The 20532-nt window shown below is 65.5% G+C and overlaps 1 protein-coding gene and 1 pseudogene across 8 annotated transcripts; one reads left to right on the top strand and one right to left on the bottom strand.

The window, feature by feature from the left end:
• Positions 1-61: 61 nt before the first annotated feature.
• UCKL1 (uridine-cytidine kinase 1 like 1) lies at positions 62-16051 on the top strand. Of its 8 annotated transcripts, none has more exons than XR_016387971.1 (18): positions 64-290; positions 5957-6159; positions 6402-6508; positions 6837-7007; positions 7089-7160; positions 7892-8081; positions 8162-8223; positions 8848-8864; positions 9472-9684; positions 10713-10811; positions 10900-10993; positions 11080-11142; positions 11225-11347; positions 11454-11561; positions 11632-11788; positions 11877-12661; positions 12962-14002; positions 15459-16051. XR_016387971.1 is itself a non-coding variant. In XM_022597474.3 (16 exons), the coding sequence occupies exons 1-16, from the start codon at positions 190-192 to the stop codon at positions 11954-11956; spliced, it is 1860 nt and encodes a 619-aa protein (XP_022453182.2). In that variant the 5' UTR covers positions 64-189; the 3' UTR covers positions 11957-16051. The 8 variants fall into 8 exon arrangements, 1 of the variants encoding a protein (XP_022453182.2); XR_016387972.1 differs by having other exon boundaries at positions 11877-13101; positions 13900-14002; XR_016387974.1 differs by having other exon boundaries at positions 62-290; positions 6837-6962; positions 11877-14002.
• A 1241-nt stretch (positions 16052-17292) lies between these two features.
• Positions 17293-20532, bottom strand: part of LOC149747528 (uncharacterized) — a 3799-nt pseudogene continuing 559 nt past the window's right edge.

Raw genomic sequence — 20532 nt, 5'->3', positions numbered from 1 at the left:
GCTTCTGGTTTGCGGGGCGCGCGCGTCCTGGTGGGACTTGTAGTCAGCGGGGCGCGCGCAGCCTGATGGGAATTGTAGTCCGGGGGCGCGCTGGCGGGCGCCTGGGGCCGGGCCCCGAACCACAGCTTCCGACAGCCTGCGCGGCCGGCCCCCGAGCCCCGCCCAGCCCGCGGAGAGGCCCCCGAGCTCATGGCTGCGCTCCCGGCCTCAGCTGAAGCCCCCCGCCCGGTGCCGCCGACCCCAGCGGCTGGAGACGAGCCAGACCGGCTGGAGGGGAAGAGCGAGGACCGGTAGGCGCGGCGCGCCCCTCGCGTCTCGTGGTGGGGGCGGCTCCGGGAGCCGAGCCTGGACCAGCGGAGGGTCCTCGGGGCCTGGCGGTGGCGGGCCCTCGCGGACGGCCGCGGGAAGGGGCCCGTGGGCAGGGCCCGCGTGGGGCCTCGGTCTGTCTCGAGCAGACGGGGTGCCGGGCCAGCGAGCACCCGGGCTGGACTGTGCGCCCGCCGGATGCTCCCAGGTGGTCAGTGCGTTCCGGGAGCCTCACGGACTCGGCCTGCCCCACTCGAGGGCCAGAGGTCGTGATGCTGGGCGGCGCGGTGCTCAGTGCCTTCCGACTGCCGGCCAGACGCCGGGGGAGGGGACCCTGGAGGCTCTGGGGGCTTTGCAGGCGGGGAAGTGGTGGGAGCCGCTGTCACCTGGTTGGGGGGGGCGGCTTCCGCTGTCAGCCTCGGGCTAGGCCCCAGGGGGTGACGGCCAAGCGGCCCTCGGGCGAGGGCTGGCTCCTCACTTCTGGATCTGAACCGTCCCTGGGCCAGGGCCAGCGTTGGCCCCAGGCTGGGGCCAAAGGAAACTTTTCCAGCCAGGTGCCTGTTCCTGGGACGTGCCGCGGCCTGGACTGCTTGGGACTGTCTGGGTGCTGCCAGCAGAGCCGCTGGGCGGGCGGGGAGAGGGGTCGCAGGGGCGAGATGCCGGCAGGAAGAGGCTCCCTGGGCCTGGAGGAGCATCTTGTGTTCCTCTAGGCTCACCCCCTCCTGGGGAGCAGTGACTCCGAGCCTGGCTCAGGGTGATAGGGGGGAAGAGGGAGGACCTGAGTCTGTGACACTTGTTAGTTCCAGGGAATCTGATGTAGCCTGAGACCAGATAAGCTCTTGAGAAGAACACTCCCTGCAGACACAGAACGGTGGCAGCAGCCGTCTGGCTCTGCCCCGTGCACAGACCGCGTAGTGGGCATGGGTGCCCCTCACGGGGCTGGGGCGGCAGTGGTCTTCCTCTCTTCGGAGCGTGGTCCTCAGGGGACAGGAGGGGAGCCAGGGCCCATGGGGTGGCCCTGGAGCTGCCTCTGGACATCACAGGGGAATCGCTCCCGTCACACCCTGCCTTCTCTGCGATGTTCCTCAAGCATGTGCCCTCCCCCTTCCCGCCTCCCCAGCAGTCCCTGCGCGGCCCGAGGGGGCCAGAGCTGGCTCTGGTCAGTGTCCGGGTGTCTGTGCAGATGCCTTCAAACCGAGGCTCTCCCCGCCCGACCATGGCTCCGGCTTCGCCTTCCGCATCACCGTGGCTGCACGATGTGGTCTGGTCGGCCTACCTTGCCGTGGCTTCTTGTGTGTCTGTCCCTCCGGAAGGTCAGTCCGGTGAGGACGGGGACCTCGGCCTACCTTTGCACTGGACATGCTGGTGGACAAGTGAGCACCTCGCAGTGGTGACAGGGTACCCCCCTCGGGCTGTCCCTTGGTGAGGTCCGGGTGGGCACGGGTCTGGGGGCTGCCGCTGGGCGACTGGAAGGAAGCCTGCTGGACTCGCCTAGAGCAGCGGGGAAGGAGGGGGGGGGTCCCACAGGGGGATTTCCAATGGGTGGGGTGGGGACAGTACAAGTTCCTGGAGCCTGTTGCACCCCTTTAGGGCTGCAGCCCCCCCAGTCCCCCAGTTCTCTCCCTGCTCTGAGAAAGCTGCCCTGATTTCCCTGTCCCTGAGCCAGTCTGGGGCGGCCCCGCCCACCCAGGCCAGGCCCCAGCGGGCCAGCTCCTCCCTCCTGCTTCTGGCTTCATTTGACTCACTCCCCCGGGAAACTTTCCTAAAGCAGGACAGGGCATCAGGGCTCCTCAGCCCCGAGCCTGAGTGCGGTGGGCAGGGCTGCAGCAGGAGGGAGCAGCTACCGCGGGGCAGGCCTGTTACCCTGAGGCAGCGCCCCGGAGGGGCCCCCTTCAGTGTGCGGACCCCAAGTGAAACTCTGTCTCCCCTGAGCCCCCGCCAGCCGTCTCCACTTTGATGCTGTCGGAAGCCGACTAGAAAAGCTGGTGTGTGGGCTGGATTAATCACAGGGAGGGGGCCAGGGACCTGGGACGGCAGTGAATACTGCAGCCGCCCACCCGAGGGCCTGCTCTGCCTCCTGCTGCCAGACTGGGGCGTGGCTGTGTCCCCAGCTGAGCGCTGAGCACGGGTGGCCTTGGGGGATGTGCTGGAGCCTTCGTGGAGGGTGGGGGGGGCGGGCAGTTATTCTCGGAGGAGGCCTCAGCAGGGTAGAGTTTCAGGTTGTTTATGCCTCTCGGAGGCACCTGGGGGCAGGGGTGCTCAGCTCAGCTCCGCTGCTCGCTGACAGCTTGGCGGCTGAGAGACACCTCCGATTTCCCTGTCCCGCTGGTGGGGTGCGGGGGTGGGCCCTGCCGTCCCCGGCAGCCCAGAGGTCTGGAGCTTTCTCCAGGCCGTTCTGGACGAGGGGGGCACGGTGGTCCTCAGCCAGCCCTGGGTGGGCAGTGTGCCAGCCTGAGCACAGGAGGGGCGGTTCATACCCAACGCTGGCCTGAGGTCCGCCTGGCTGCTCTCGGCAGCTCAGTGCTATTAATATCAGGCCAGCGCACAACCCCCAGCCGGGTGATCCTCTTAGGCAGCCGGCGCTGAGTGCTGTTGCTTCGGCACGGGCTCCTGGGGCCTCTCACCTGTTGGCCCCCCGCCTCCCAGGGGACAGCCTCTGCCCGCCAGGGCCTGGACCCCACTTCAGCCTCTCACCTGCTGTGCTGCCCACCCATGGAGGAGCAGTTCAGGGGGCTCCTGAGCTGTCCTGGGGGGCTGCCAGGGCTCTAAGAGGCAGTGCGGCGGTGCCCTGCACGCACTTGGGATCACCCTGGTGCCCCGGTTTCCCCTGTGTCCTGGCCATGAGCAGCCCCCAGGCTTACCCTGGCATCAGGGTCTCGGGGTGCTGGGCCCTTGGAGCAGAAGGCAGGTGAGTGGCTGGCCTGCTGTCTTCCGGTGAGGCTGCCCATCTTCGCTGCGTCTCGGCCACCCCCAGCCCCGGGTGCCGTGTCTAGTGCACATCAGGGCGGAGACGGGCCGGGTGCTCTTGGGACCGGCTGCCGGCTTTGCTTGGGGCTCTCAGTTACCAGCCGACGCGTGTCCATGTGGCTCATAACCCTTTGGTGGACTGCCTTTTGTCCTTGTGGTTGGCAGCACCCTGTCCATCCGTGAGCAGGGAGGTGAAGGCTCTCCCATGTCATGGTTTGTCCTATTGTGAAAACGGGGTGAGGCTTGCTCTGAGGGCACAGTGAGTTTGTCCTCGGCTTTGAGAGAGAGCCGGGCTTCTGGAGGAGGCAGTGGAGCTGGACTTGGTTGCAGAACTGGCCTGATGCCGTCAGGCCTATTGCAAGCCCTCGGCCGGGCGGATTTCTGGCAAGGTCATCCCTGGCTAACCTTGGGATCTTCCCTGAGGAGGTGTCTGTCCCGGGCTGTCCGCACCACAGGCCTTGGAAGTCATCCGTGGTAGTGGCCGTCGTCACCTCAGTAGGACAAGGGTCAGTCACAGAGAGGGGTGAGGGCTCCTGCTGGAGAGGCCAGGGCACCAGCGTGGGGTGAAAAGCAGGGGGACGGCAGCAGCGCCAGCCCAGGCCTCCCATCCCACATCGGCCCCGCGAGGCCGTCTGGCTGTCCGTGAGCGTGCTGGGCACAAGGGCGGGTTTGCTGGGGCACTGAGGCCCTGCTCCTTTGCAAACCAGGTTTTCTGTTTTGGCTTTTCCTCCCCGGGTAGGAGGCACAGACTGGACATTTTCCTCTGGGGCTGTGCGAAGCTGCCCTCCCCGTCTATATGCTGTCGGTCATCTCCAGGGTCTGTGGGTCGCTTGCGGGGAGGGCAGCTGTGTGTGAGCCCTGGGGGCCCCGTGCTCGCTGTTGGGGGATGAGCGCGTCCAGGGGAACGGCCAGCGCTGCCCTCCGGCTGGGGCTTGAAGACACCACTGCTTGTGCTCCGTCTATCTCCTGCTTGGCTGAGTGAGGCATCAAGTGAGCTGTCACTGCCCCGTCATCTGGGTGTCCCACTGTGTTGTTGGCTCCACGGACGAGTAATTGCTACTTCCAGAGGCAACACAGGCAGCCAGTGATTCCCGGGGCTTGCTCCCCACGCCGTCCCAGTGACGGAGGACCGAGGCGGCCCGGTGCTGTCTGTCCCCCGGACGGTGCTGCACGCCTCCTGTCACATCCGATGGCCGGCTTTCCTGCTGCGTAACTTGTGCTGACACGGCCCTCTGTGCCCTCGAGAGCTGCTGGTGTGGCTCATCACGTGTTAGGCCTGAGCTAATTCCTTCCACTGCTCCCCCCCCGCCCCCCCCCCCACCCCACACATGTGTGCACACAGGCGCCGTCCTCCTGGCTCTTGGCAACGCTGGGTGTGCTGGGAGCACCGCACAGCTGGAGACGCCAGTGTTCCTGGCGGGGGATGCTCGGGCCACCCTGAGCAGGCCAGTTTCACAGCACCCCGTGCCCTGGCCATGACAGCAGAGGCTGTAGCGGTGACAGCGAGCTTCAAGGACAGGTGGCCGTCTCTGTGCACGAATCTCACAGGCTCACGCTAGCTTTTACGGTTCGGGGAGCTTTGCCTCGAGGATGCCTTCCGTGTGTGGCTCCTCCTCAGGTTCCCGCCCGCGTCCCGAGCAGCATCCATCCCTGGGGCTCCAGCCGCGGGTGGACACACATCCTGCCGGGGTTGTCCGGTGCACCCCCAGGTTCCCGGTACTTTCTTCCTGCCTAGACGATCAGCTTGCCTTCGGAGTCTCTGGGGCGGGTCTGCCAGCTGACGCTGTGGGCAGTCTCTCTCTCAGGCGGTGGTGGAAGTGCCTTCTTCCTAAGCTGGTCCTGCCCCCGGGGCCACCTTCACACTGAGTCTGTGACCCAGCCTCTCAGCATAGACTGAGCCGGCATCGGGCAGACGCTGCCTCTCGTAGGGCCCTCAGCCGAGCTTCCCCAGCTGTCCCTGAAGGCTTTGAGGCCTTGAGGCCTTGAGGCCCTGGGCCAGTCGTCACTTCCATGCCTTTTAGGGGTATAAACCTACAGAGAAGTCAGCACAGCCCTGCTCAAGTGGCGTGGCACGGCAAGAGCAGGCACAGATGGCGTCTGCGTCTCCCAGGCGGGTTCCCGCCTTGTGCACAGCCTCTGGGGGCCTCCGCCCTTCAGCAGGGCGCCCCGGGTCTCCCTCCCCGTCCGTCCACACCACCGCCGGCCCATCCCTTTTGTCAGCGGCCTCTGTCTCTGGAGCCCCTCTCCCTGCGTGTCCTGCAGGGTGGCACAAAACTAGAGGGCCGCCCAGAGTGTGTCTGGGGAGAGGACACAGTCCTCGACAGGGTCTTGACTGGCCTTGGCGTGCCCACCTCTCATCTCCTGGGGGAAAGGGGGCCCTCGTGGCCCTGCTGAGGCCCGGTCCATGTGGGAGGAAGAGCTGGGCCCGGTCAGCGCTCCCCTTGTGTCCTCCTTTGCCACCTGCCGTCCCTCTGGATTTGTGGACGGTGGCAGTCTGAGGCCCCGGGCCCAGTGGACGGGCTGCAGCCAGGTGTGCTGTGTCCTGCCACGAGCCCGCTCACCTTGGCCATGCCCACGTGCCTGCGTGAAGGCACCACGTGGACCAGTCACGCCAGGCCCAGCGTGGGGTGGCAGGGGGGGTGGTGGCCCTGGGCCAAGGCAAGCGTGCCCCCGCCCCCCACAGCAGCAGCGGCAGCAGCAACGCGGAGTCCTTGGACAGGCTTCTCCCACCTGTGGGCGCCGGGCGCTCGCCCCGGAAGCGCACCACCAGCCAGTGCAAGTCTGAGCCGCCCCTGCTGCGCACCAGCAAGCGCACCATCTACACAGCAGGGCGGCCGCCCTGGTACAACGAGCACGGCACCCAGTCCAAGGAGGCCTTCGCCATCGGTGAGCGTGGCTGTGGTGCGTGGGTGGGCCGAGGCCGCCGCCCACCCAGACCCCCGAGTGGGCGGGTCAGGCAGAACCCACCGCCATGCCGCAGCCGGTGTTTCCGTGATCCGCGCTGCTCGGGCCCCTCGGTCCAGGTCAGCCCGGGGTGGAGGCAGCGTTGGGTGGCGGGCACCACTGGGACCCATTTGTGAAGCTGACCTGGGCCGCTCCGCTCAGGGTCTCTCTGACCCTCCGCACAGGCCTGGGGGGAGGCAGTGCTTCTGGGAAGACCACTGTGGCCAGAATGATCATCGAGGCCCTGGACGTGCCCTGGGTGGTCTTGCTGTCCATGGATTCCTTCTACAAGGTAAGGGAGTCCTGCATGAGCAGCTGCCTCCACGAGGTCCATGGCTCCTGCCCTGGCCTGGGGCCTGAGCCCGTGGCTGCTTCTCCTTCCGTTGCTGCTCCTTCCCCTGTAGGTGCTCCTCCCCCCGCAGGTGCTCCTCCCCCCGCAGATGCTCCTCCCCCGCAGGTGCTCCTCCCCCCGCAGATGCTCCTCCCCCCACAGGTGCTCCTCCCCCCGCAGATGCTCCTCCCCCGCAGATGCTCCTCCCCTTGCAGGTGCTCCTCCCCCCGCAGGTGCTCCTCCCCCCGCAGGTGCTCCTCCCCCCCCGCAGATGCTCCTCCCCTTGCAGGTGCTCACCAGGCAGCAGCAGGAGCAGGCCGCCCACAACAACTTCAACTTCGACCACCCAGATGCCTTTGATTTTGACCTCATCATCTCCACCCTCAAGAAGCTGAAGCAAGGCAAGAGTGTCAAGGTGCCCATCTACGACTTCACCACCCACAGCCGGAAGAAGGACTGGGTATATATGCCCTTGGGCCCAGCTGCACGGGGCTGGCGCAGGGGCCTCGGGGCCGCCTCAACACACACGGTTCCTTTGCAGAAGACGCTCTACGGTGCAAACGTCATCATTTTCGAGGGCATCATGGCCTTTGCTGACAAGACACTGCTGGAGGTGAGGATGGGTTCCAGGACAGATGGCCTGGCTCCCTGATCCTCCCGTGGGACTCCCCTTACACTTGCCTGCATCTCTGTCCCGTGCCGTAGCCCCAGAGTTGGGTGAGGAGCAGCCTTGGCTCCTGAATCTCACCCCCCGAGTCAGGGCTTCGGCTGCTCTTCTCTGGGGTCCACGTGGCTGCCGGGGTCAGAGCGATGTTGGTGGGTGTGGGTTCACCTGTGGGTGTGCATGTGTGTATTCTTGCCTGGGAGGGAGCCAGCCTCCTGCATCTGCACTGCTTGTGAGGACATCCTCTCCCCTGGGAGGCTCTGGGCAGCTGCCCCAGGTGTGACCCACTCCGGGCCAGGCCTTGGGAGCCACCTTCCCCACCCTGCTGGGGCCCGAGGGGGCAGAGCCGGCTACACCCTTGTCCTTGCTCCTTCGCTGGTCCGGAGTGTGAGTGTGCTCAGGCCCCAGGAACCCCACTGCTCGCCACGCACGCACACGCTCAACACTCCACGTGCAATGCACACCCGCCCCCCCACGCAGCCACACCACACGCTCCCCCCGCCCCCACCCCATCCAGACCCGAACGGTGCCGCGCAGGCCTGGTCTGCTCCTGGGCCCACACGCAGACCAGACGTCTCTGCCAGAGGCCGTCCCCTGGTGCTCACTCTGGTCCTGCTGGTGACAGGGCCTTGGAGCCTCTTGTGTCAGGCCCTCTTCAGCAACTCACTCTCCCCGTCCAGCTCCTGGACATGAAAATCTTCGTGGACACGGACTCTGACATCCGCCTCGTGCGGCGGCTGCGCCGTGACATTAGCGAGCGGGGCCGGGACATCGAGGGTGTCATCAAGCAGTACAACAAGTTTGTGAAGCCCGCCTTCGATCAGTACATCCAGCCCACCATGCGTGTGGCGGACATCGTGGTGCCCCGGGGTGAGCCTGCGGCCCACCTTGGCGGGGGAGGGCAGGGGCGGGCAAGGCCGGACCTCACCCTCCCTCCTGTCCCGGCCCAGGGAGTGGGAACACGGTGGCCATCGATCTGATCGTGCAGCACGTGCACAGCCAGCTAGAAGAGGTGAGCCGGCGCCCGGGCTCCCGCGGCCCCGCCAGCCCCGCTCCCCACTGCCACCGCCCACGGCCACCTGCCTGGGCGGCGCCCACGTTTACTGCCCCGTCGTGTGCCGGCCAGAGGCAGCTGGGCTCCCTGAGGGACCTTGGGGCACGGAGTATCTCCAGCGCCCCCAGCCTGAGCTGGGCCTCGCACGGAAGGGTGCACTCCTGTCCCTCCAAACCCTTTTGGGCCACCGTTGGGTTCTGGTGCTGAGTCCCACGTCCTGAGCATCCTAGGAGGTCACACACCCCGGGCCGGCCGAGGGCGCCGCCCACCCCTCGGTCAGGCTTCACGATGGGGTGCTCGGGGCCTGCGGAACAGAGCCCCAAGGGTCCTGGCTCTGACAGCCCAGCCCAGAGGTGCCCACGCCAGAGGCCACAGGGAGCTGGCCCCCTCCCATGGCAGGCAGCCCCCTGGGACTCTCCCGCTACGGGGCTGCGGTGTGTCTGTTCCTGGGTGGGGGTGGCCTGGCTGGCTGAGGCACACGGTGGCGACAGGCCGTGCCGTCCGGTGACTTTGAGGTGAGCAGTGCTGCTATCACTGATGCCCCACCCCATTCCCTTGTGTCTCCCTGTGTCGCTGCCGCAGCGTGAGCTCAGTGTCAGGTAAGACTTCCCACACCTGTCTGCACAGACGGAGGCATTTCCAACATCCACAGGGAGCTCGGAGTCTGGGTTGTCACCCAGGCAGGCAGCGAGGTCCCCTCCCACCATGCCCACCCCCTGTGGTGGACCCACCCCCGGCACAGAAGGAGTGGTGTGGTGGCCGCCACACCGCTCCTACCTGCCCTTGCCAGTAGTCAAGGGAATTAAGGCCCAGAGAGGTTAAGGTGTTTGCCCAAGTTCACATAGCACCCAGACTCTAGGCTGGCCAGACCTCTCTGCAGGCTCTTGCCCGACTTGGGGCTGGTTGTGTGGGATTGGACCCGAGGGCACAGCTGTCCTGAGCCAGCGCCGCTGTGCCCCAGGGCAGTGGCCACAGGCCTGTCCTTCAGCAGCCAGAGGGCCTGGGTCTGCAGCTTCTCTGCTTGAGCTGAGGGGCGGGTCTTTACTCCCCCAAGCGGTGCTGAGGCACCCCACCCCCCGCATCCCGGCACCCCGGCCCACCCTGGCCCTGGAGCCGAGGCACAGAGAGCCAGGAGGAGCCCCCAGGAGTCCTGGGCTGCGCGTCCTTCCTGCCCACGAGAGGGATGGGGCGCCTGTCCCCACGCAGTGGTCGGCGGAGCTGGGAAGCACCAGACGGAGCCTCCAGCTCGAGCTGCATTGGAAATGCCTCCAGGCCCGGGCGCCGGCCTCCAGCTTCCTGCCCACGCATGAGTCTCCGCTTGCCTCTCACCCGGCCCGGGGCACCTGCGGGTCTGGCCACGTCATGTCCTCTGGGAGCCTTGTTTCAGAGAAATAAAAGTTTCCAGGAAGCGTGGCTGTGGTGGGTGGGAGGGAGGGACCCGCAGGGCCGAAAGCAGTGGACTCTCGGGTGCACGCGGGCCCGGGGGCGCGGGCTGCAGGGTCTCCCTGCCACCAACCCCGCCTCCTGCTCTTCCCTTCCCCAGGCCAGCCGGTGGCCACGGAGACCACCGTGCTCCCCGCTAAGTGGTCTTTTCTCTCTCTTCTTTTCCTCTTCTTTGTAAACCCTGGGGTCTCCTGCCCTGTTCCCTCCCTGACCTACTCTTCGCCTCTTCACGTGGTGGGCAGAGGAAGCTGCGCTGGGATCTGTGAGGACAGAGTGCTCTGGCCGTGGTGCTGCCTGCGCGCGGTGTGCCCGGCGCTCTGCAGGCTCCGCCCCGCCCCGCCCTCCTCTCCCTCCCCGCCCCGCCCTCCTCTCCCTCCCCGCCCCGCCCTCCTCTCCCTCCCCGCCCCGCCCTCCCCTCCCCTCCCTCTCCTCCCTCTCCTCCCGCCCCTCTCCTCCCCGCCCCCCCACTCCGCCTCCTCCTCCCCGCCCCACCCCGCTCCAGGCTGGGGCAGCAGGGGCTGTGCGAAGCCAGCTCTGCCCGCCTCTCCTGAGGGGGCCGCACATCACCTGGGGGGAAGCCTTAGGCGGGGCTTGGCCCCAAAGCTCAGCTGTTTACCCAGGGAGAGGTGTCCTGAGGTTGGGGTCCAGATGCCCAGCTTGGGGGCTAAGATTCATCTGCACGTGTGAGGCCTCGCCCTCCCACTGCCAGGTCCTGAACGGGGAGGGGACCTGGAGCGGGAAGGGAGGCTCGCACCGCAGCCCCTGCTTCCTGCCTAACGGTCAGCTGCTCTGCCTTCCACCGTGTCTCTTAACCACTGCCTGGCTGTTACGGCGGAGGGCATCTCGGGATGGGGCCCTCCCTCCAGATCAGCCACTGGGAGGGTGGCCTCCACCCTGCACACCCACCGTGCCCACCACGACTGCCCCCTATAGTCTGCGGCGGGAGGATGGGGCTCTGCGGGAAGATGCCCCTTCTTGAGTCCCCAGTCGCTTTGTGTCCCCAGGGCCGCGCTGGCCTCAGCGCACCAGTGCCACCCCCTGCCCCGGACGCTGAGCGTCCTCAAGAGCACGCCGCAGGTGCGGGGCATGCACACCATCATCAGGTGAGGCCCGTCCCACTCCCCCGGCCTGGCGGGCGGGCGGGCGGGCGGGGCCGACCTTCGCTAACCCAGCCGGGCCCGCCGTTGGCAGGGACCGGGAGACCAGCCGCGACGAGTTCATCTTCTACTCCAAGAGGCTGATGCGGCTGCTCATCGAGCACGCGCTCTCCTTCCTGCCCTTCCAGGTGCGGGGCGGGGGGAGGGAGGGGGCCGGGGGAGTAGGGGGGAGGGGAGGCTCCTCGCGCTCACGCCCCGCCCCCGCCTTGCGCAGGACTGCGTCGTGCAGACCCCGCAGGGCCAGGACTACTCGGGCAAGTGCTACGCGGGGAAGCAGGTACCAGGGGCCCGACCTGGGCGTCAAGGGACTGGGGCGGCCGGAAGGCGGGGGTCTGGCTAGCTCAGCCTCGTCCCCCCAGATCACAGGCGTGTCCATCCTGCGGGCCGGTGAGACCATGGAGCCTGCGCTGCGGGCCGTGTGCAAGGACGTGCGCATCGGCACGATCCTCATCCAGACCAACCAGCTCACCGGGGAGCCCGAGGTGGGGGGCCTGGCGGACGGGGGGGTCCGGTGGGGGGAGGGCGGGGCACGGGGAGCCCAGGTGCAGCCTTCGGTTTGGGCCGCCCTGACCCTGTGGCTGCCTGCAGCTCCACTACCTGCGGCTCCCCAAAGACATCAGTGACGACCACGTGATCCTGATGGACTGCACAGTGTCCACCGGCGCGGCGGCCATGATGGCGGTGCGGGTGCTGCTGGTGAGTGGGCGGGAGGGGGGCGGTGGGCGGGAGGGGGGCGGTGGGCCCAGCTCACGCCCTCGCCGCGCAGGACCACGACGTGCCCGAGGACAAGATCTTCCTGCTGTCGCTGCTCATGGCGGAGATGGGCGTCCACTCGGTGGCCTATGCCTTCCCGCGCGTGAGAATCATCACCACAGCGGTGGACAAGCGCGTCAACGATCTCTTCCGCATCATCCCCGGCATAGGTGAGGCTGCCCGGCCCTGTCAGTGACAGCTGGGGGGGGGGGCAGGTGGGCCTGAGCCCCCGCCACAAGGACCCGCTTCTTCCCCCAGGGAACTTCGGCGACCGCTACTTCGGGACTGACGCCGTCCCCGATGGCAGCGATGAGGAGGAAGGGGGCTCCGCGGGGTAGCCGCCCTCCCCGCCCCCAACCCCTCCTGCTTCCCCGGGGCTTACAGGGTAGAGGTGTTAACTTATTTTAATTAAAAAACGTGTTACCGGTGTGCCTTGTCTAAACATTTTGTAAAATAAAACTTGAAAATTAAGCTGGGACTGGTTAGCTGGGGTGCGGGAGTGGTGTCCTGCCTGGGCCCTGGGCTTGGGGAGTGGCCCCCAGGGCTGCCCCAGTCCCCAAGCGGCGAGGCCACTGTGGAGAGAGAGGGACTGAGGAGCCTGGCCTCCGCTGGGTCCTGGTTGGGCCCCCGCCTTCCCCGCAGCAGGACAGGGGCTTCTGGTCTTGCACTTGGCTTTTCTCACCGTCCAGGGTCAGTGCAGATTTAGGAGAGGACAGAGCTGGGCCTGGGGCTCTGGGTCTTACAAGATGTCAACAGCCTCCACAGCCACTTCCCTCCCGCAGCACGTGTTTGTCCGCGGCGGGGGCGGGGCGGGGCGGAAATGGGTGTGGGCGGGGCTGGAGGAGGGAGTGAGGAACCGGCCCTGGCCTCGCAGGAACCCCGCTTGCAGGGGATGTGGCCGGTGCCTCACTGAGCCGGCCACACCGCCCAGGGTCAGAAACCACATCCCGCCCTGCCTTCGCCGCTCCCGGGCAAGGGCACCGGCGAGGGTGCTGCCTGCCTGGCCCCACAGCCTGATGCCCATTGATTCGCCGCTGCTGCGGGTGAGCTCTCAGGAGCATCCCCCACCCGTCCTCCGCCTCCTGGCCTGGCTCTTGCCCTTTCCTGCCCTCCTGGTCTCCTCGGTTTCCCCTCACCTCACAAAGGCCATGTCATGGAAAAGCTTGTCATGGGGCGGGGACAGGAAGTCCCTGGGTGGGGACCAGGCCAAGGGCAGCAGATAAAGGCGGGAGCTTGTCCAGAGGTGGCCAGGCGCCAGGGTAGAGGAGTGACACAGCCCCGAGGTCAGCAGGAGGGGCCTCTCCTCCCCAACCTGGTGAGTGGACCCTCCCCCATATCTCCAGGGCCCCATTCGTTGGTTGGTTGGTTGGCTCATTCGTTCATCCTGCGCTCTGTGCCTGGAGCCTGGAGGCTGCAGCAGGCCTGGCCCTGCTCAGGTGCTGTGATGCGGCTGACGCCCTTCTGTCTGGCCAGCTCTTCCCAGGTGAGCAATGGGGCAAACCGTTGTTGATGAGCTGGGCAAGAGCTAGGTCGTCGTCCTGGGAGGGGCCCCGAGTCCAGCTAGAGGATGAGCAGCTCCCACAGAAGAAATCAGACCCACATGTGCTCGTGCATGTGCAGATGGCCACATGGCCCCAGACACACACGTGTGCGTGATGCAGCTCAGGGCCCCCACCTCACTCAGCCACCAGCCTCGGGGGGTGGGACGGCTTCCTTCCGCTTCTCGAGGGTCGGTGGTGGCCTAGGGCCGAGCCCTGCCTGCTCAGGCTGCGGTTCCTCATCAGAGACAGACGAGGTAGGGGAGTTCTTGGGCCACTTCCTGCCAGGACCCCAAGGGGTGGTAGAAGTGGGTCACCTTCCAAACAGCCCTGACAGAGGGTCTTCGGGGTGCCAATGGGAGGAAGGGGCAATCCCTCCAGCCCCTCCTGGTGCCAGAAACAGGACCAGGATCCGAGGTCCAAGGCTGTCCTGGGGACAGGGCTCGGCACAGCCGCTGGAAACATCGGGGGCTTCGCGTTTGGGAAGAAACCTTGGGTGGTGCCCTTTGGGGCCGCAGGAGCCCACCCCCAGGGAAAACCTCTCAGGCTGTGTGGCAGCTGGGACTGCTTAGCAGCCCCTGGTGTTGCCTTCCGGGCACCTGGGCTCCTGTGGGCCCAACAGAGGCCGAGGGGTTGGCGGGTTAGCAGGAAGAAGCTGAGGGTGGAGCTGCAGCCTGCAGCCTCAGAGCCCGGGCCAGGACGGGGCGGGAGGCAGACCCGGAGCCCCTCCCTCACTTGTCCAGAAGTTCCTGGGACACAGGGTGAGGAGCCCAGAGGAGCAACGTGCCTGCTGAGGACCCATCAGCCACCTGGGCAGTGCCTCCAGGACTGTCCAACCTGAGAATGGTGAGCATCCAGGGGCAATCTCAGGTTCGTCAGCCCGCGAGGTGCCGCCCCCCCCCCCCCAGCAGCTGCCACGGGGCGAGGGGCACGTGCACTTGGGCAGTCGGCAGAAGGATCTGGCGGGTCGGTACCGCCTGGGCAAGGACACCGCCCGTCACGGTGTCACCGATGGGCCACCTGGCATCAGAACGCACCCACAAGACGCCTGTATCCTGGGCCCCCCCTGACGCAGCCCTAAGTGCTCCAGGGTGAGGCCGAGGAAGGGGCACCTGTACAGGTTCCTGGGCCAGGCCGGGGCACGACGCAGCCAGAGATGCTGCGGGCAGCTGGGAGACTTCCAGGCTCTCTGAGGTCAAGCTGAGGGCTTGTGGGTAGCAGGAAGGGAGGGGGCCGTGGATTCAGATGTGAAGGAACAGGGCAGGGGCAGCAGGTGGGTTTTAGCTGTGCTTGGGTTAGAAGGGTAAGAAAAGGGCAGCTAGCACGGGGTTCACGGGGACCCAGGTCTGTGACCCCGGGATGGGAGCTATGGCGATATCAGCAGCGACACATCCGCTGGGGTGGCCGCACTGCCCGGTGGGCGGGCTGGCCTAACTCCCCGCGCGGGGCCCCCGGCGCCCCTGGTCACCGATCGGCTGCCCACTGAGGGGCCCGAGAACCGCCCCGGCGTCACGTGTCCGGAGGTGGGACTGGCGCTGGCTTGGACCCTCCCCAACCGCCACCACGCCCCCCCCCCCACCCCAGTCCCAGCGCGAGCGGAGTGTCCCGGCCCAGGGCTACTGGGGGCCACGCGCCCGGAAGGAAAGGGCCAGGGCCGAGTGGGCAGGGCTGGAGAGAGCCGCGGTCTCAGGCGCCGCGGGTGCTGCCTCGGGGCCCCCCGGAGTTCTGGGGAGTCCGAGCAGGGGGGGTCTCCCTGAGGCCAGAGGGAGCCGAGTCCCCGGGACTTGGAGCGGGTGGGCGGCCCGGCGCGCCAGGGGCAGGGGCCGCCCCACAGCGATAGGTTCCTCCCGCCGGGACGGACCACACGGCGTCCTCGGGCCCGGAGCCCGACCGGGGAGACTCTTCTCCCCTCGGGCAGGTGACGCCAGGCGCGCCGGACCCCCGCCCCTCCTCGTGGCCACGCCCCGCGCGCCCACGGGCGGGGCTGCCTTGTGGTGCTGCGAGTGGGGCGGGGAAGGGGGGCGGGAGGTCCGCCTAGGACCCTGCCCGCACGCTGCGACCCCGACGACCCCGACTTCAGCCAGAAGCTTCAGCCAGGGTCCCGGAACTGGGCACGGGAGGGCAAGGGGCATTGGGGGGACTTCGGATAGTCTTTCCGAAGTGCCATTCAGCCACGCCCGCGGCCCTCGGTCCCCCTAAACCAGGGCCAGTAGGGGCGGAGGTCCCGCTGCCCACCACCCTGAATGCGCATCATTAAGGGTTGGTGTCACGTTATCACGTCCTATTTCTATCCGTGTCCCAGACAGAAAATACTGAAAATAAGGAAGAACGTGTGAGGACGACAAGGCTGGCAGGGAGACGGGAAGGGGGCCTTCCTCTCTGTGGATGTGCAGGGCATTTGGGGCCACCAGTCAAGGGAGGGCTTCCAGATGCCTGCCCAGCGATGGTCCCCGGCGAGGGCAGTGCAGCTCTGCTTCACCAGCCAGGAACTAAAACCCACCTGTGTCCTCAATGAACAAGACCACCAACCACTTGTGTTTTTAATTCATATGATATGTCCTGTACAGAAATTAACTAGACCTAGATGTAGCCACATGGATTGAGAAAAAAAAAAAAAACCCTGCACTAAACGGACACTCACAGTGATTTAGTGCTGTACAATTTATGAAATCTTAGAAATCAGTGGTACGTGTTATTTATGGATGCTGAGACTGGTAGGCAGGGTTTAAAACCACAAACAGAAGTGAGCTGAAGTGCCTAGTGGGCCACCTCTGGGCCTGGGAGAGAGGTACAAATGGGTCTTCACTGTCATGTTTTCTTTTGTGGGAAACCTAAATTAAACTACTTCATATTTGTTATGTACGAATAAAGAGTTTCAAGGTGTTTGTGACACAATTCTTAGTATTTTTAGGCTGTTTAGATTTTTTCAAATCATTTCCACCAGGCCCTTCGCTAAGGGCAAGGACACAGAAGGAAGACCCAGCGCCCCACCCGAGGGGGGCACAAGCACGAGGGACCAGCGCCCCCCGGGGTGTGGGAGGCGGCGCCTGCAGCCAGGCCTGGCGTTTCTGGAGGCACCTGCTCGCTACAGCCCTGCAGTGCGAGGTAGCCAGACCCCTGGGCCTCCTGGGTTAGGGTGGCCTCTCCCACCGAACGCCAGGGTCCTCGGGGCCTGAGCACCCCGATGTGTACAGAAGGGCACACGTGGTGGACGTGAAACCCCATGGACATACACGCCCTGAGGCAGAGATGGCGCCTCCTGCAAGAGGCCAAGAGTGGATGCTTGTCTCAGGTGGGAGATGGGCACAAAGGCACCTGCCTGCACCACGTCCAGGGGGGCCGTGGTGGTGCTCAGGCTGTCCCCTGCTCCTCTCTCCCTGCCGTCCAGGTGATGGGGGGGAGGTAAATCTCAGAACTCCCTGGGGGCCAGGTAGGACGACGGACCCTGCCTGGGAGATGCCAGAGGGCAGGGCCGGGTCACCAGCAGCTTGGAGACAACCCAGGAAGACGGGGCAGCGGTGTCCAGGCGTGAGCATACTGAACGCTGATGCCCTGGGTGGAGCAGGCAGAGGGATAGGAGCTGGACGTGGGCGGGGCTGCCCAAGGGGCGGAGGAGCTGGCCAGGTGCCCTCTGCGGTAGCCCCTTCCTGACTTCGTGCTGCCAGCTGAGGGCACGCCCAGGACTGGCCTGCTCTCCTGGAGAGCTGCAGCCCCGCTCACCCGGCCAGACAGCTGCTCACGAGCAGCAGGACGGAGGGGCCGCTGTCTGGGGGCGGCAGGGATGGTTCCCAGAGGCTGAGGTGGTAGGACGGTCAGCTGGGTGGATAGGAGGGGACAGTGGGACCAGTGGTTGTTGGCCACTGGCTTGCTGGCCGTGTCCCAGGAGGGCTCCAGGACCCACAGTCCAAGCTGCCCTTGGCGTGTGGCTCTCCCAGCTCAAACATTCCTTCCTTCACCCCAGTCGTGGTATTTAGAAAATGGAGGGGAGTCTGTCCACACTCAGACCAGGCAGGTGGTAGTGAGGTCCCAGCCCCCAGAGGACTCAGGAGGGCCGCCGAGGTCAGCTGCCCCCAGAGTGCAAGACTCCCCTAAAGCAGGATTATGCAGGGATCATTAAATAAAACATACACCCAGTCTGCAGTGAAAACATTTATTTTTTACAAGTTATCTTTATCATAGGTCAACATTCAGACATAAGAGACCATCACCATGGGAAACCACCGTGACCCTCCAGCCCAGCCCCAGGTGTGTGCGTGGGCTCAGGGCGGAGGTCGGTCCCAGCAGCAGGACACAGCAGCACACGGACGATCGCGGTCCACGCGCCTGCATTTAGCTTCTAACCATGACGCATACATGTTTCAGTGTAAACTGCTCCCCTCGCCCACCCTGAAACACCCTTATTTCCAGGGAGACAAAATCACCAAAAGCTGCTGCCCACAGGACCCCAGGCTCAGCCGCTTCCTCCCCGGGGACCCTCCAGGGTGGATCTGGGGTCAGAACAGAGACCCCTTTGAACGTGGCTTTGTCACTGATTGTATCTGATGCTTAGAAAATTGGTTTTAATGTTTCAGGGGAGGGAGGGGTTTCCAGCCGCTCACCTCTGGGTCAGGTGAGCCCCCAGGTACGGGTGTGACCTTGGCAGCCCTGCACCCTACCCTGGAGGAGCCGACACTGGCAGCGCTCGGGCGCCCGGCCTGCCGTCCACACTGATTCCAGGGACACAACAGGGCCGCTGTTTCCTTCTGTGCACCTGGCAGAGGAGCTCGCCCAGACCCCCTGCTCCTGCCCCGACTCGTCAAGAAACCAGAGGCTGTTTGGGAGCCACTTTTATTGTACTGTCGCTTTGCCCCGGACGGCGGCGCTCACGCCGCTGGGTGATATATACATATACACATATGTACACACACTGCCCACACCTACAGCAGAGACGACGCCAACCGTGCTTGAAAGGACAGTAAAAATGTAGCTTTTGCCAATTCCACAGGAGAAGGAATCACAACCAAAATAGCAAAACAGGCGAGTCCTGTGTCACACGGGCTCACAGCTCAGAACGCTGGGAAAGGAGTGACATTCAGTCACTGTTTCTCGCCCCTCACCACCACCGCCGCCCCCCGCGCTGTCCCCCTGGCGGGATGTGCTGAGAGCCAGGGAAGAACGGACCGGGCCCCTCCAGGGAGAGCCCACGAGCCGGTGCCCGCCCCCCTCACAGGTGGTCTCACACCAGGTGCCACGGAGGCTGCCCGTCTCCCCAGCGGGCACTGCACAAGCTCCCCTGGAACAGACTGCCCGCGGTTAGAATACGCCAGATGGTCCCGGCAGGGCCCCTCCCCAAGCAGGAGCCCTGTGGACACAGCACGCCTAAGGGGCCCCAGCGGTGCTGGCTGCTCGACTCGTCGGAGAAGTAGGAAAGCTCACGCACGAGCAGTAACGTCTACAGCAGGTTGAAAACAGAGAAACGCCCAGAAAGGACAAGAGACCACGTCACCAAGCGAAAACAGAAATGTACGCGCGGCAGCTCCCGTCTGCACCCTGCAGCCTCTCCCACGCTCCCGGCAGGCCACAGGCGGGCAGTGCTGTCAGGGCCTCAGGGCACCCGGCACTGGCCTCGGGGGCCCTGGAGCGAGGGCCGAGGCGCTCCTGTTCCCACCACAGCAGGAGAGGGTTGTCCCCTCCGCGCACGTGAACAGGGGGCCCTCCAGACACAACACCCCGCTCACCAGGGAAGCAGATGGGCCACACAAGGAAAAGGGAAATGCAACCAGGGACCTAGGTCTTCAGTCAGGGGGAGGGCCTGAAAGCAGAGACAGGGAAGTCTTTGAAAGGGTTTCTGCCTCCAAATCAACAGAGTGGACGTGTGTCGGGGTCAGGTGCGGGGGCGTGGTCCAGGCCCTGCGCCTGGCCCCGGGGTGCCCAGCCCTCGCGGAGTCATCAGCTTCGCCTTGAGGATTGTTCTCATCGCCGTCGCGATTTATTTAGTTTTTACAAATTCTACAGGAGACGGGGTTCAACAAACCTCCGGACCTGCCCCTCGGGCCTCCAGGGGAGCATCACGTTTCCAGTGGACGATCAGAAAGATTCGGGAACCAAAAGACACCCGGCAGAGATCCGCCCTGACCTGCGTGATGCGCCTCCGAGTTTTCTGCCCACGAAGCAATGACACAGTCACCGTGGAAGGCGGCTGCCTACCTGAAGCCCAACCTCTGAACTTCGTGCTTGGCCACTCTAGGGAAAAACAACTCATTTCCTAAAGTTATTTCCAGAAACGTCAGGAAGGCCGACTAGGGCCTGCTCTCAGGCTGAATTCTTGCTGGCCTGGGATTGGCACCTAAGACTGTCCTAGTGTCTGGCCTCCTCCCTGCTCCAGGGCAGGTCCAACAACGGATTTCTTGTCCTTCTGAGAGGCCGGATCTCAGCAGATTATTCCTCATTTAACATCAGCGCAGACCTCCCCTCTTGCTGACCGTCTTCGTGATTGTTTTCAAGGGCAAAACCCCAAACAAAACGGAACCCACAAGTGCCCACGGACCTGGTGCCTGCAGAGCCGGACGCTCACCCCACACAGCACCGTGAGGGCAGTGGGCAAGCCGGGGCCTGGGCGGGGCTGGGGTGGGATGGTGGTAGTCAGTGGCTCGGGAAGGTGTCCTGGTGCGTCTGACCTCCTTGCGTGCAGCCCCTGCCCCACGGCCTTCCCTACGGGACATTCCGGAGGAGCCCAGCAGTCGCGAGGTGCATGATGGGAAGCCAGACCCACTTGGGCCACGCAGGTCCCGGGGCAGGTGCTGGTCTGGCACAGGCCCAGCACAGCCACGTCTCCAAGTCCTCAGAGCAGGGGCCACCCACAGGTCTGGACGCGGACAAGACAGACTGGCTTCCAACAGCCCACAGGCGGTGCACGGACAGAGGTGAGCGGGGCTTATGTGGTCTGGCTGCGGGCTAACGAGCCCAAGGGCACCAGGGCCACTTGGGGACCCAACCCTGTGCCCTGAGTGTGCCTTTGGTCCAGCTGGTCCTTTCTCCGTGAGCCTGACATCTCTAGCTCTGCCCAAACCATCAACGACAGCCAAAGGGAGCAGTCGGAGGAAAGCGGGGGGGTGAGAGCTCTGGGAAGCACAGAGGGGAGGGCTGTGCAGCCCACTCGCCACGGGCAGCCTGGACTCCCAGCCCCTCTGACCACCGCTAATTGGGCCGCTGCTGCCATCTGTGGTTCTTAGAGGTTCAAAGAGCATTACCAAGAGGCCAGGTGGGCCTGAAGGAATGTGGGGGACGATGCAGGGAAGGGGAGAGTGGAGGCTGCGGAAGGGGCCCCTTCCATCCAGCTCATGGCCTGGGGACGTGTGGGAACGTCCCCACCCCGGGAGGGAACACACTCGAAGCAC

Source organism: Delphinapterus leucas, chromosome 15 (genome assembly GCF_059928025.1).
Source record: "Delphinapterus leucas isolate spDelLeu-1000000601 "Yukka" chromosome 15, BTC_Dleu_Yukka2, whole genome shotgun sequence".
NCBI classification, from domain to species: Eukaryota; Metazoa; Chordata; class Mammalia; order Artiodactyla; family Monodontidae; genus Delphinapterus; species Delphinapterus leucas.
This window is presented reverse-complemented; position numbering and strand designations above follow the sequence as displayed.